Here is a 15,147-nt window from a genome sequence, read left to right on the forward strand (position 1 = left end):
GATCTGTGCTCTGGGGTTAACTAAATGTTACAAAATTAACAAACCGATCACTCCAAATAGAGGATAATAAAGTTCAAGTTGACTTTTAGCTGATTCATTCTCGTCTTCTCTCAGAAAAACAAACAAACAATGAATCATTATGTAAAAAATGTATTTAAGTTCATGGAGGTGATAAATTATACAGCTACATGGCCTGTTTAACAAAAAGATCAAAGCTTGAATCCGCACTTGAAAAACTCTCCCTCAAAAAGTCCTATATTTATGGGATATTGTTTAGAAAGCTTTACAACAAAGTAAAATTAAGTATCAAGTTACTTTCTATGTTATTACAAGACGCTATCTTCCTTTCAGCAGGTGTTTCATTCATGGTATGCAAGACAATGGTGTGCACATGATTTCAAATGGTAGGGGACCATAGGGACAATAACCAGTTTATGATAGTTCAGAGCTGGGACCAGGTGGGGTGTTACCGTAAAGCCGCTGAAACCGAGTCATCGGGGTGGGGGGGGGGGGCATTCCCGGCGAGGATAAAAGAAAGTTTACTAGAAATAGTCAATATGTGCATTCTGAGCCATATTTAGCCTCATGATAAACGAGGTCTATAATTAGATTAAAACGCAAGACTGCATGTGCTAATAAATACTGTTTATTTTTAGTGAGGTTGAAAAGAGAGTATATACGGCCCATACCCTGGATTTGCGCCTGCCATCCTGGGCCCGAAGGAGAGTCTATGATTCTCCACGATTGAAGGCTAAAACTTATCCTCCGACTGAACTTTTTTCCCGCAACGGACGATGGAGGTACATACTATGCCATCCTTCCCGCCGGCCCTCCTTTGCACACGCCATGATGATGCACGATGCGGCAGTATAGTGGTTTTAACGTGTCGTTCACCTGTTAGTTATTTGAGTATCGGAGATTAAGCCTTGTGTTTATTTGTAAACCATGCCATTATACTGCGTATCGTTTACCTCAGACATCCGACTGCAGATTCATCTTCCCTTGGTAATCTTTTCGTCCTAACAGCTCAAATAACAAATGAAACTATAATTTGCATATCTTTATATGAAATATTATACTATAACTATCATGTATCTCTGTAAATCTTACTCAAGTTGACGGTACCGTATAGGGTCCGCCGACGTGTATCTAATTTCGTGTAAGACTTTCATCCTACCAACATAATAACTTTTCTGATATTGGGTACTAATATTTGTTATATATACATAGCCTATATATAAATAAAATGACCATTGAAATAAAGATTAGGCTGATCAAACATGTGAATCTTTTGTTGAATATAGGAAACTGGAGTAGGCATGTTTTATATACAGCGTAAACTTAGTTAATTTCATGCCTGCACTGGCAGCTGAAGCACTCCAACAGGTCCTCTTTCTACGTCAAGGGCCGGGAGTAATCAACATATAACGCCGATCGTCTGTTCCACATTTGATTTGTCTTTGGTTCGTTGGCGCCAAATCGAGATGGACCGTGTATTTGTACCTGTAAGTTTTGTGGTCGATATGTTATTTCAATATAGCGGTAAGACATTGTTTTAGACTATCATCTGTCTCCCATCTTAAATTTGGGATGCTTGTGTCAGCCCTATTCCGCCACGAGTTTTGAAACGTAGATTTACGGCTATTTGTTGTCGGCTCAATTTGTTTGTCTATTTGGGGATTAGCAAATCACACAAATGACACGAAGAGAAAATCGGTAATTCTAAAAAAAAAGAAGAAATAAACTGTACAAAAAAAAGAAAAAGAAGAAAGAGAAAACCATAGTGGAACAAATTTTCATATTCCAGGTTTTACTTCGCGTTTTTTTCTGACATATATACGCTTTAGGCCTATAGGCCTGCTGAAATATATGAAGTGTGAAACTGTTACAATTGACGGAACCCAAGTTTCATCACTCATAATGCATATGTGAACCTTGATTAACGCTGGTGAAGGCAAAATCAGGGTCATGCACAACAGTGGAAACAGACAATGGTGACAAAAATCATTACAAATAAAAAATGATTTACAAAGCTTACAAGTGGGAAAACGTTGACATACAATAGTTTGAAGTCAATGCTTTCAAAACATTATACTTCTAACCTTTGGAAAACAAAATAGACAGCTGCGCGGAGAATAAATACATCTGTATTTACATAAGCATTTCGTTCAAAGGATAAGTTTGTCTGAGATGAACACAGCTTTCAGCAATCATTGTCTTTGGATAATTACTGCACATTAGTTCTACTAATGATTTCAACTTCCTCCTGTTATTCGCCTATACTACAGCATAATATAGACTACAATTAAAAGGACGCTCAGATGTTACAACATACGTCATAATAATGGAAATTTTAGTTACGAAACTGATATCCTCGGGCTTCCTGTTCGCTCTAGTTTTCATATGTGGAGGATTACCTTTAATTCTGATCCAATGTTTTCGTGATAGTCAAAGTAGTCGAGAGCGTAAGTCATCAGCCTCTGGTGGGAAGTATTGTACTGGACGTAGTAAATCTTGGGACTTACAACATGTTCTTGGTGCCTTGAATAGTTTCGCGGGTGGTGTTTTCCTGGCTACATGCTTGTTAGATCTTCTTCCTGAGGCTAGGGAAGCCATCGACGAAAATGAAATTGAGGTGGAATTTTTCAAAGATTACCCTTTAGCCGAGCTTGGCGTTATTTTTGGTGTTGTATTACTTCTAATTACCGAGCTTTGCATCGAACGATGTACTCAAAAATTTCTTGACAGGCAAGACGAATGCGCAACGCTTGCATATGATCCATGTCACTGTATCGCCACCCAGAATGAAGGTGTGGACAGACTGGAGCCAACCGATGAAATCGGGGTAGAATCAACGCCAGAATCACCATTGATGAAACCACTGAACGACGACGATGAGCCATCAAACCACCCCGATAAAAGACCGTCTATCAGCTTTAGAATGTTAGCCTTAGTCATTGCTTTATCTTTTCATTCAATATTTGATGGACTTGCTATCGGATTGCAGAGCAATCTTCAATCTCTACTCGAAGTATTTGTCGCAATTTCAGTGCATAAATCAGTGTTTGCTTTCAGCCTCGGTATCCGGCTATCGGAGACTCGCAAATGTACCGACGATCCTGTATACCTTTACTTGTTCGGATTTGCAGCAGCTACCCCTATCGGCATAACAGTTGGTATTTTGATTGAGCATTTAGCGACAGGTTTACCCGGTGGTCACATCATCGTCGGGATACTGCAATCTTTGGCAACGGGAACATTGATGTATGTTACATTCTTCGAAATACTTCCAGAAGAACTTCGATTTAAGGGATCTTTGTTACGATTTTTGTCGCTGTTTTTCGGGGTCGGAATTATTGCTTTCCTCATAGGTTATTTCGCTGAGTAGCATATATAGATATTACACTCTGTATAGACCATTCACGGAAACAATGGGAAAATTTGCTATAAACACTTGGCGATGTTATATTATTTGAAGGAAGACGAAGTTGTGAAGACGAAGTTTTATTTTGGTTTATTTTTGCATCGTGTCATAATGTAATAACTTTCCTGCATGACTTGAGACACTGTATATGGGGGATATAAAGCCTATATGAAGCCCATTCCAGTCAATACTCTATCATTCATACAATGGCGTACCAATGAGCAACAAAGCCACAAAGGAGAGTTGACATTCACCCAAACCCAACCATGGTTAGGGCTCGAGGGAGCATTCTTTTCACCTGGAAAATCTAGACGCCAGGATATGACACTCTCAAACGTTTAGTGTGAAAACAGGATTTCATTTTGGCAAATAAACGGTCGGCGACCGGCCTCAGCAGATGGGAACTTGGTTTTGTAGTAATTAAGTTTTTCACCATCCACCCCTCCCTCACTTTGGGGGACCGGGCGGTCGCATCGTCCGATATCATGATAGTTACGCCACTGCTTCAAACGATGGGTTAACTGCTGAGGGAAGAGGGGGAGGGGAAACAATCGAAAATATTGATGAAATTTGCATGCATGTGTGTCAGTTAGACAGTGAAATACTCAGTGTAGCATAATGTCTGGGTCTAAAGTTTAAATTTCAGTCTTATGTTAGGAATTCATTTTATTATTAATTAGTACTTGTGATATTTTTATTGATTTTCGTTGCTCACTCATTTGTTCTGTCAAATATGTTCACTTAAAAACAAAGCATGTGACTATGTGAGAAATGTTCATTGACCCGATAAGTGACGTTGACTCAGTGAACACAGAGTTCACGAAAAACCTTTTGGCATCAAAAAAACATATAAGCCTATATGAACGTTACAAAGGTTTCGGTTAGCAGATTAGGTTAACTTAAGAATTTATTTAAATCAAAATGAATGTATGTTGGTTGTGTATTTGTTTGGATAATTTGCTTGTGGTGCAGCGTCCACATCAGGAGCGGATTGACCTAAATAGGTTTGCAACTGGTGCATCAGTGAGTCCGAGGGGCTGTTCGGGTTAACAATCCGAAGGCTTCAACTTTCTCTTGGGTCGCGAAAGATGATAGTTTCATCCAAGGTGACAAATATGTCGCCGGTTTGAAGGCCAACGCCGCCACTTGTATCACTCAAGTTGCCAGTAGCATTTAACTTGAAGGACCAGTACAGCACCTCTGTGCGACACATGTGACTGTTGTGTAATAACGTTGATACAATATCCTTGCTGGGAGTAGAGAGGGCGTTTGGTGTGTCTCGTAGAACTTTTGTTACCTGTTATCATTACATGTATTACGTTCATAGCAAATATTGGCAGTTTGGGGTTTATTGTAACGTATTATGATTATGGTTATATTTCTACTGTTTTTTATTCTACTCCTAAATGGCAATTTTGGGTTTCTATTAGGAACTTTTGGCACTACAAATCAACTTAACTACAGTATTTTCATTTCATCTGGTGTGTTAAGCCCAAGTGTGTTCTGGATATATGTAGGGAAAAAATGGTTTTGTTTTGCATTGTTGTTTTTTCTCAAGCTCTCTGACTCCTGTTAGTAGGCAAATACCCTGAAATCAGGTTTTTCTTCTATCACATGAGAGGGGGGAGGGAGGAGTGGGTCTATGGGATAATGAAGTCTTCTGTAAAGCTTCAGGAGTTGTACTAGGAGAGGGGAGGAGATTAGGAGGGCTAATAGGAGCCAACTGGATTAATATACAGCTGGTGTTCTGATTTCCTCTGTATATTTTGACCATATGTATATATTTTTTCATCTTGTGTTATAGTCGAGTAATATCATTTGTTTCCATATCAAAAATACCTAAAAACAAAACTATGAGAGACGGAGGAAAACTCTGCCAAAAACTATGGTAGAATAATACACATGTATTATCATAAAAACACAGTATATTTTACATATTGAGTTGGCCAAGTCGGTAATGGCTCCATATATTCCACAGAACTATTTATCATATCACATTAACAGTCATTTAAAGGGGTAATTACTGCAGTATATCCAGTGGTAGCAACAAAGTTGAGAAAACAGGATATTGTTCAGAGTACAGACTACAATGAAACCTGGGGAAATATATCAATTAGACAGAATAGTTAATTGGCACATTAAATAATTAGGAAAGTAGAATTATACAGGTTAATGAGCAGTAATGGACACTTTCTAAAGATTTCAAGCTTTGGTTCCGACATTCAAGCAGCTTGATAAAAGTCATCTTTTACTCTGAAAGTGCTTTGCCTGACGTGAGAGGTTATACTACAAATGCAAAGAGCTGTTATAAACTCAGGTACAAGAAATCTTTGGCAAGAGAAAATTTTGTCAATTCTCTTTACAAATGAAACCAATATGTTTTAGAGCCTTGGAGGGAAAACTGCTGATTTCATCACTTCATATTTTTATAGATGTGATATTTTTAAATGTTCCTCTTTAAATATCTTCTGCACTGGCATACCGTATTTACCCAGAATGCAAAATGCATTGAAAAGAACCCATGCTTCCTATCTTGAGATATAGTGTTTACAATATTTTCAGTGTTTGACCGCTGGGAACCTCAGATGACCTTTGACCTCCACCAGAACCTAAACCAATAGGGTTCTTCCTTTCAATATGGGGCATCCACATGCAAAGTATCAGGTTCATCAAAGTTACCCTTCTTGAGATATCGTGTTTACAAGCAAGGTATCACAAACACACGCCATCATGACTGCATAGGTTTCTCTTCTCACTTAAACCATAAAGCCCATTTTTCAGGCAGTCAACCAGTACTATTTAGTTATTTTTATAACAATTTTACCATCCTCTCAATGCTTGTTTTTAAAACAAAGATGTCATACTTTATAACAGCACTGTATTGAAATCAGTCCACTACGCATACATTTCTCACCCAAAGTATCTCATTTCATAGATAGAACAGGCGTGACCGTGACAACCCGCATCTGACCGGATTTCACATCCAGGGAAGACAGTAAATCGATACCGTGCTATCATATCATATTTAGACTGATGTTATTCAGTGTTACATTACTCTTACTAGTACAACTGCTATACTCCCCACACTTTGATGCAAAGTGATTTCCATTTCAGCTTAACTAGCTTTTTAAAGTGAATTGAGTCACACTCATCAAAATAAAAACGAATGTTCATTTTCAATAGTTTTACTTCTTCAGTTTGTGTCAATCCGGGAAAATTTCTATGAGAGCAAAACATAGCTACATGAAAACAAAGTTGGTGAGAAATAATTACATCACAACTAACATTACTCATTGTAAACAGCAAACCTATAACATTCTAGAAATGGTATCACATTAAAGGTATTCACACCATGTGGCAAAAACGTTTTGCATAAAGTAGTACTTTACAAGAATGGATAAATGCGATGCAATGCACTGTAATGATGCAGCAACATATTTACAACATGGTGAAACATGTGGAATTTCAAGCACTAATTGTACTAGTCCTTACTTTCACTGTTTGCATTATATACATATACAATATAATAAACAATGTCACTTTATTAAGCAATGAATAATGTCCAACCAATTCACAAAAACAAATTTATGGATATTGTCCCCTGTACTTTCCATTTTAATAGAAATTATGTCAGTAAAATGAAGAACATAAAAACTGGCCGGGAAATTATAAACAAACTTAAGATTAAGAAGAGTAAAGAAATGTTTGGGCTCGAACAGGATTGGCACCAAACACTGCAAGGTTAGAAGGGTCATGTCGATGACAAATATTTTCTGATCAATTTGCACCTCGAAGCATCCAGATGAAAGTTACATTTACATGTTTCTTCATGAAACAATTGGTTTATGGATTGCTATTGTTTTTGATTGCATCTTTTTGATCCATGTGTTTCAAGTGTCATGTATTTGTACAGGACACTAGGGAGATGGCAACTGAAGTATTATAAGTGTATGAATCTCTTATTCTTTACTTATATACTCTATCACCATAAACAGGTCTCCTTCTGGTAGACTGTTTTAAAAAATATTTTTGTACCACACCTTGTACACTCACCACTACTGCTTTTTAGAGTGAGCCTTCTTTGCAAAATTGTTCCAGCCACTTAAACAAAATGTAAAAGAAAGGTTATAAAAGCTTCTAGACATTGCATTCCTGAATGTATTGTCAGCTTACTTTACTGGTAGACTTCTAACACTGTAAGCACCAGTGAAGGGCTTTATAATAGTTTCATCCATCCTCTGACTACACCATAGACTGTTCATTGGTCGGTGTCATCTTTGGTTTAGCGGGTTCTCTGGTGACTTCATCCAGTCCTTTTTAAGCATTTGCTTTAACTGGGACAAGCGAAGATTGGGATTTTCCGCTTTCAGGCGGGGTAGGTTCACTTCTTCAAAAGCAGCGTACGCTGCCTTCACTCTCCTCTCAGGGTGCATGTCTTTGGGTGCGTCATCGTTGACACTGTGTAAGCAGAGTACCATAATAGAGGTTGCATGAGCAAGCACATTAAGATGACCAACTGAGCCTATTAGTGTAATACTAACACAAGTGGCCATCTACTTGCAATTTATACCTGAATCAGAACATTTCTGAGTGACTTCCATTAATTTATTAACTAATACATGCTAAGCCACAGACTTGAGCAACAGAATTGTCTACTGGCAAATGTTTTAACACTAGAGTTTTATCCCCAGTGTGAATGGAAATAGTTTTAGGAGTCATTGAAAAAAGGATAATGCAATCGACTCTATTTGTGTCTTAAACTTCTTCCAGGTCAGACAGTAAGATTAAACTCTGCATCCCTCTGCCCCCCCCCAGCCATAGAAATAAACATGTGTCCCACATGGGACTCTCTGACAGAAAATGTCCAACATGCTTGATAGACCCTCATACTCCCCTGACCAAATTTATAGTTGAGAGATGTATTAGTTCTGTTACTGTTATCTTACACCATATATGAGCACAAATTGTGCTTTTCACAAGTCACAACCATTCTTTAATGCTAGACAAAAAAAACCTAAAGATTAATTTTCAGATTAAACATTAATGTTTAGCCCCTAGCCTACAACATTGTACAGGAAATATAAAACTTGTTGTTGTTGTCATTTAGCTCACTACTGAAGCCTTGCACCATTTTTGGGGTGCAAAGATATATTTGTTAGTCGTTGCCAATAATGTTAGGAAATGCATTATTAAACAACATTTGGGTGTGCACCTAGGTCATATATTGCTCTTATTAATGAAATGAAACTAGCTGCTATATATATACTATTTTTTTCTAAAGTCGGTGTCTTACCCAAGAACTGCTATAGCATCCTCCACATTCCTGGCTTCTTCCATGCCTTCTGCCTTGGCCTGCGCAACTACAATGTTCACATTTTCCTCTAGTTGGACATCCAAATGAGTTGGAGTATTCTTCTTTCTCGCTTCTGCTTCAGCTGTTTCAAGGTTAAAGTAATTAATTTGATAGATTTGATTGAGGCATTTAATAGAAGCAGATCATCTAAGGAAAAGAGTTTTAAAGGTCCATATTGCATTTATCTGGAATTTTGAGCATTCCATTGTCACTTACATGCATTGACAATTTGTGGTCCAAACAATTATGCATGCACACCCCATCCTTTCTTATTCATATTTTAAATCAACCAATCAAATCATCTCTACCACATGACATCAGGCAACAACAACTGCCTCTTTCACTAGGCCTGTACTACTAGATGTAACTAAGTCATGCATTTTAGCAATTTCTTTTTCACGTAACAATAACTGCCAATCAAAACCTCCACAAAGAAGGAAAATAAGCTCTTAATAAAAGTATACAAATATTCATTACGCATATTGAAGCTTTCATTAACACGAACGAGCCAGCTAGCCTAAAGCGGGGCAAATCATAGGTATCATACTTGCAGCCTGTACATACTATCAGGGTATGACTAACGAGTAATGTTAGTTTGCGTAATACGAATCAATGTGAAAACGAATCAATCATGATGGCAAATGCGAGGGATATAAATACAATCAATAATAGACTAGACTTACGCTATAGTCCTAGGCATAAGGCCTTTGACATAATCCACGGTATGTTCTGAAAATTTGTTCTAAAAATTTCAATTTAACATGTTGTTCAAATTGACCATCGGTGTTCGGGTCGATTCATGATTGACAACATGTTATAGCATAGTCAGTCATTTCCGACATTGAGCTTGGATTTTCCGTAAACTAATGATGGTTTTGGTCATGATTTCTTTGTTTATTTTGTAAATTTTGAACTTGTGTTAAGTTTCATTTTATATGTTAACAGGTTTAATTTCTAATTGGAAAGCTGTTTAGTGTTGCTAAATAAACAGATTTTCAACATTTTCAGGTTATTAAGATGATTCTCACAGCTGGGTTAGATTATCTGGAGGTGGTACAAATTTCTTTGTCTAAAACAGCCTTATGAATGTGATTTCCAAAACTATTTTAAAGAAACTTTCCAGAAAATTATCATACTGCATTACATTACATTATAATAGAAAAAAAGCAATATTGCAAAATGATTTTCACCTTTTTGGGCTGCAATTTGATTGGCAACAACCTGAGCCCTTGTCAGCTTCGATGGTTTTACTGGTTTTCCCTTGATAACCTCTTCTTCTTCTTCGAGAAGTTTCTTATTCTCATTCTTTCTTGCTAAATCTTCCAATCTCTTCTTCTCCTTGTCCGTCTATCAAGAGAAATAAACATCATTACATCAAATTTCATCCTGCTAAGTACAGTCATGTTGAATGCACCAATTTACAACTTGTAAAAACATTTCAAATTTTGGCCAAATTTGGGTCCCAAGTTGCTTCTGTATGTCTTGTGACACTATAAAGTATTGGCAAGACTTTTTGTCTTCATATTTCCAGGGAGAAAAGTGCCTTGTGCAGTGTGATACTGTCAACATAAATATATACTACAAGAATGAACCTTACAATGTTCTATTCATAAAAAATGAGTGTTTGATGTTATACAAATATGGTGGATTGGATTCACATATAATGTTCTGAATCTGAAACGACTTCCAAATTGAAGTAGAATTTCCTTATCATGATTCACTCAAATAGTCCAGTTTATCTAAGGTCTTTTGTCTTCACTCTTTTTCTTGCAAATAAACATCTTTTAATTCTGAGATGCAGACATGGTACTGACAAAATTAAGTCACAACTTACTCACAGTGCACTAAAAATCAGATTCCAGTACACACTGTTTTAGTGGTAGAACATTGTAGATAATTACCTTCCGTTGCTGTTTCTTGGCAAGTTGTCGATTATCGTCTCTCCATGCAGCATCTTCCTTCTCTTTGTCTGACTTTGCCTTTTCAGCTGCTTTTGCATCAGCTTTGCGGGCTCTGGCCTGCACAGCTTTAGTATTTTCAGTTGGAAACTTCTTAGGCATGACTTCGGTTTGGTGGTCAAAGGTTGACTAGGCACTGGTGAAAACCTTATAGAATCAGAACTCTGAAGAAATAATGAGAAAATGAAGCATGTGGTGCAATATGTTGTACTGTACCAGTGAAATATGCAGGGAAGAAATTTTTCTATTTCCTTGTTTTTTTCCTTCTACAAACCTGAAACTGTTTAATAATTCAAATGTGTAATAATTCAATTTGGCAGGATGTTTTTTTTTTACCCTACGCATGCAGACAACTTCATGAAAATATTGAAACCAACCTAAGGAAGAAAGGAATTCTGACAAATAAAACAATAGTATCTAGGTTATGACCTAACTGAGCTATGAAAAAGAATAAAAGGGTATGTGCCATTTCTCTGGGTTGTATACATCATATTTGGCAACTGTAGATACAAAAATGGCCACACAAATCATGTACATGTAACACTGGCAGAGTGTTTGAGGAATATGAAGGGCTTCATTTGCACAGAAGTAATGAAGCATTTACTTTTCTAATCTACTCTTCGAAAGAAATTGATCACTGCAGGCAGAAATTTGAATGTAATAACATATGGTATATCATGTAGGCCTAGATCACAAGGAGTTTGCAAGCAGTTCTTGCATTTACTAATCACACTGAACACTCAGCAAACCATTTTAAACCACCAGTTATTAACTTGTACAGTATAGCTCAATCAAGCCATAAGCTACTTACGCGATAATAATGAGACGGTAAGGACTGGGTAGGCTTAGGCTATAACCTGATAACGTTAGTCTACGTCTACTCACAGTAATTTGATTCTTGCACTTTCTGTGAAATTGTGACCAAAACAAGTGCATGTTTTGCATAAATACATCTTGGTGGAACCCATCCTGCTACTGTATTCCCGGTGCTTTGGTCCTAGTCCTTACGTAGACCCACTTCCATCTGTACCATGGGAGCGTATGTCAAGAAGACAGAGCCACAAAATGGTTAGGGAAATTATGCTACACCAATGAATAACAACACGCTTAGAAATAGGATTCACGAGTCTACTCTCAAACTGTTAGTTTTAATTTCCTGTGGTCTGCCATTTATATATTTTCTGTTAAAAAGAACCATTTTCAAAGCAGCCGTTTGACTCATCTTTTAGATCAATCTTACCTCGTTTCATACTACTGTTGATGTTCTAAGTGCAAATGGTGCTCTTCGTAATCATTACGTATCAGTAGCGCGATAAAATAAAGAGAAACGGATTGTTCCATTGTCGCGCTTTTATCACCTGGCAGCAGGACGAGTACGAAAAGTACTGGTTGTTACCAGTACAGGCTTTTCGCAGATGGTGATTATAATGCTACATACTGAATCATTTAAGTTTGTATTCCAAATAATGTTACATTAGTCTCTTAATTGTTCACCTTAATTTCTATGTTATTTAATTGATACAAAATCTTTAGCTGACCTTATCGACTACACGTAAAAGCGTAGCAACTCTAATGAATATAGGTTATAAAGCTTATATAAATGGTGCGTGATTATATGATCCTTGTGTATTGGCGCTGTATCATTGTATGCGTTGAATTAGAAGACTTCAAACAGTGGCCGATGATTTCACAATCACGGAAGTACACCTATATCTTGTAGATCTTACATAGCCTAGTCTGGTTGAATTTTGAGACATATAGTTTCTTTTTCTTAATTACGGACATTTAATTATTTATTTTAAGTATGGAAGAAGACCAGCAGAATACGCCTCCAGCCCCAGCACAAAATGGGCACGGAGTAACAGAGGAAGAGAAGGAGCAAGCATCGAAAGAAATAACTCAAACAGATCGCATCAACAAATCACTACTAAATTCTTTTCTCCAACGTTTAGACGACGCAAATTCAGGTTCCAACTTTCCAAAGGTGGAGAGGATTAATACCGACGATACAGAACCACCAGAGGAAAGAGATGATGAAAAGTGGGATGATGACGAAGAGTCAACAGAGCAGAACACAGATCGATAGTAGCCTTTCGAAAGGTTCCTGTAACAACAAGGTGACCAACTATAGCCTATATCATATGCTCACATAAATATTTTAGTATTCCTCCATTTTGTGGTCATTATTCAAGTTCATTGAATTGTTTCAATTTACCTTCAGAGTTTCCCCTGGTATTCATTTTGTGAGGTGGACGCCTCTCGGTATTTTGCGATCACCTTGCAAATATGTTACCAACATCGCTGCCTCACTGTTTCAGAGATGGAATAAAAACTACATGATTGCAATCAAACTTTTTAAAGCATGCCATCATCTAAAATTGAAAAATTGGCTGTGAACACTAAATTGTGGCAATAAATAAAAGTTCTTCCGCCTATATAGCATTATTTTTGTCAAAATTTATTGTTAGGATGATTGACATTAGAATGTTTAACAAATTTATCACTAAGCGCCCGTGTTTGTCCCATTTCCACGTTTCTACATAAAGAATAACATAAAGAATATGATACAACTTTTCCTATGACCTGAGAAAGTTTCACACAATAGGTCAAATGCATCAAATGTTGTGCAGCTGCAAATGTGTTAGTTTATCTCATACTTCTTTATAAACTGTTGTTTCTCCCTAAACAGGTTCACAAAATGAAATGTACATTATGGCGGGAATGTATAGGACGGTATGGCCATTTTCACTGTTTCGAGGAACTCAATTGCAAGTAGCAAACTGCAGTGTACCGAGCAAACTTCTCCAGAACTTAGATCAGGCCAAAGTGTTGCTACTGTATGTTGGCAGTATGTTATTTGCTAGAATTCATCCATGAACAATAAATAAAGTACAGGTTATTGGTTGGTGGAAATGGAAAGAACCACAGGGATCAACCTACAGTATGTTCATCTTGTTCAACCAGAGAGGTTCTCTCTACAGCACATGTGGAAACCCGACATTTAATTGGAATATTTGAAAACGATTACTTGTTAAAACCAAGCGAATAATTTCTTGGAATGGTAATTAAATGGGCACTAATTATAAGTAACTGTCATACCTAGGGAACATAGTTTAAGCATTTAAAAAGCTATTTTTAAGGTTTGTAAAGCTTTCTGCAATATTCATGAATATTCCTGAATATTGCAGAAAACTTTTTGGTGTTTACAAAACCACTATCATTGTATTTGTGTAGCATCTTTATTTGGTGTAATTTTGCCATATGATGCAAGGTAATTATTCCCTGGGGCAACCATTTGCCAGATTATGTAATTTTTCCTTGGGTTGTAAAGTAGGCTTTGTCTTTTCTTCTATGGGTAGGCAAAAAAGCACCCATGTTGTTTGATGGTAAAGTTTTATACAAATCCATACTGGATTCCCATGAAAATACAGTTCACTATTTTACATTGAGCTAAAAGTGTCTGAGCGACAAACTTTGCAAAGAGATCATTGCTTTCTCCCAATAAGTCTAGGGGCAATTTCTCAGTTCAGTTTGAAATAATTGTAACTGTTAATTCTTTTAATACTGGACTCAAGCAAGATTGTGGAAAATTTGGGGCCAAATGTAAAATGTTGAATGATGCACATGTATGAGGCTTCTTGTGAAGGAGTAGTTGCCGGTTAGGAAAATTTGTAATCCATTTGAGATTCATTCAAACCAATGACAATAATATGGAATGTATAGTTATCTTATATGGTGGCAGCCAACAAGATCTATCACTTGTTTTTCTTTAGAAAAATTTACTTTGTTGTTAAACCTACAAGAGTGATTTAAGAACACTTCCTTTAACAACAGTACATGTATACTAGTCTTCATAGTGACTTCATTCATAATGTATGATGTGACTATAGCAAGATTGTGGGCCTTCCCCTACCACCACAGATATACCACAGTGACTTGAAACTGAACTTGGGCCACAACACTTATCAATAATAACTCAACTTGGCTGGAGTTGGAAGCTGGAACACATTACAATCCTGTCAACTCCAAATGTTACAATGTAACCACTTTTTGTTTTATTATATATATTTTCTACGGAAGTTTTGAAATACTAAACAAATTAAGGAACAAGTCGAATATTGTGAATGGCAGAGTAAATAAAGAAATCTTATTCCCAAGCATGTTTTCTAGTTTGTTGTTTCTAGTATTATCAAATCTCTCTATGCCATGGAGAGCAAATGAGTTGTTAGGGAGAAGGAATGTGGCACATTGGGACACTTTTGTTATGTCAGATAAAGGTTAGCACTTGTTCATACTGTCAGTACGAATGCATTGAAGCATGGTGCTAGAGGATAGTACAGACTGGTATTAACATTATAAAACTGTTGCAACTGGCTGGGTAATATGATGAATGCTCATGAATCAGAATTTCA

At 36.9% G+C, this 15,147-nt stretch overlaps 2 protein-coding genes across 4 annotated transcripts; one reads left to right on the forward strand and one right to left on the reverse strand.

Moving 5' to 3' along the window:
• Positions 1-1,174: 1,174 nt before the first annotated feature.
• LOC139978570 (zinc transporter ZIP1-like) lies at positions 1,175-4,952 on the forward strand. Its single transcript, XM_071988887.1, has one exon. It carries the CDS (start codon positions 2,345-2,347, stop codon positions 3,386-3,388), a length of 1,044 nt encoding a protein of 347 aa, XP_071844988.1. The 5' UTR covers positions 1,175-2,344; the 3' UTR covers positions 3,389-4,952.
• On the reverse strand, positions 3,518-12,118 carry LOC139978573 (coiled-coil domain-containing protein 124-like). Of its 3 annotated transcripts, none has more exons than XM_071988889.1 (5): positions 11,976-12,118; positions 10,679-10,899; positions 9,968-10,124; positions 8,718-8,859; positions 3,518-7,882 (listed from the first exon to the last, which is right to left on the reverse strand). In XM_071988889.1, exons 2-5 carry the CDS (start codon positions 10,835-10,837, stop codon positions 7,696-7,698), a joined length of 645 nt encoding a protein of 214 aa, XP_071844990.1. In that variant the 5' UTR covers positions 10,838-10,899; positions 11,976-12,118; the 3' UTR covers positions 3,518-7,695. The 3 variants fall into 3 exon arrangements, with proteins under 3 accessions (XP_071844990.1, XP_071844991.1, XP_071844989.1); XM_071988890.1 differs by lacking the exon at positions 11,976-12,118 and adding an exon at positions 11,547-11,969; XM_071988888.1 differs by lacking the exon at positions 11,976-12,118 and adding an exon at positions 11,621-11,968.
• Between the last annotated feature and the right edge of the window lie 3,029 nt (positions 12,119-15,147).

Source organism: Apostichopus japonicus, chromosome 13 (assembly GCF_037975245.1).
Source record: "Apostichopus japonicus isolate 1M-3 chromosome 13, ASM3797524v1, whole genome shotgun sequence".
Classification (NCBI taxonomy): Eukaryota; Metazoa; Echinodermata; class Holothuroidea; order Aspidochirotida; family Stichopodidae; genus Apostichopus; species Apostichopus japonicus.

Coding starts and splice junctions, on each gene's coding strand:
- LOC139978570 (XM_071988887.1), top strand. CDS start 2,345: ATGGAAATTTTAGTTACGAAACTGATATCCTCGGGCTTCCTGTTCGCT.
- LOC139978573 (XM_071988889.1), bottom strand. CDS start 10,837: ATGCCTAAGAAGTTTCCAACTGAAAATACTAAAGCTGTGCAGGCCAGA. Junction 10,125..10,678: donor CCAAGAAACAGCAACGGAAG/GTAATTATCTAC, acceptor TTCTCTTGATAG/ACGGACAAGGAGAAGAAGAG. Junction 8,860..9,967: donor TCAAATTGCAGCCCAAAAAG/GTGAAAATCATT, acceptor ACCTTGAAACAG/CTGAAGCAGAAGCGAGAAAG.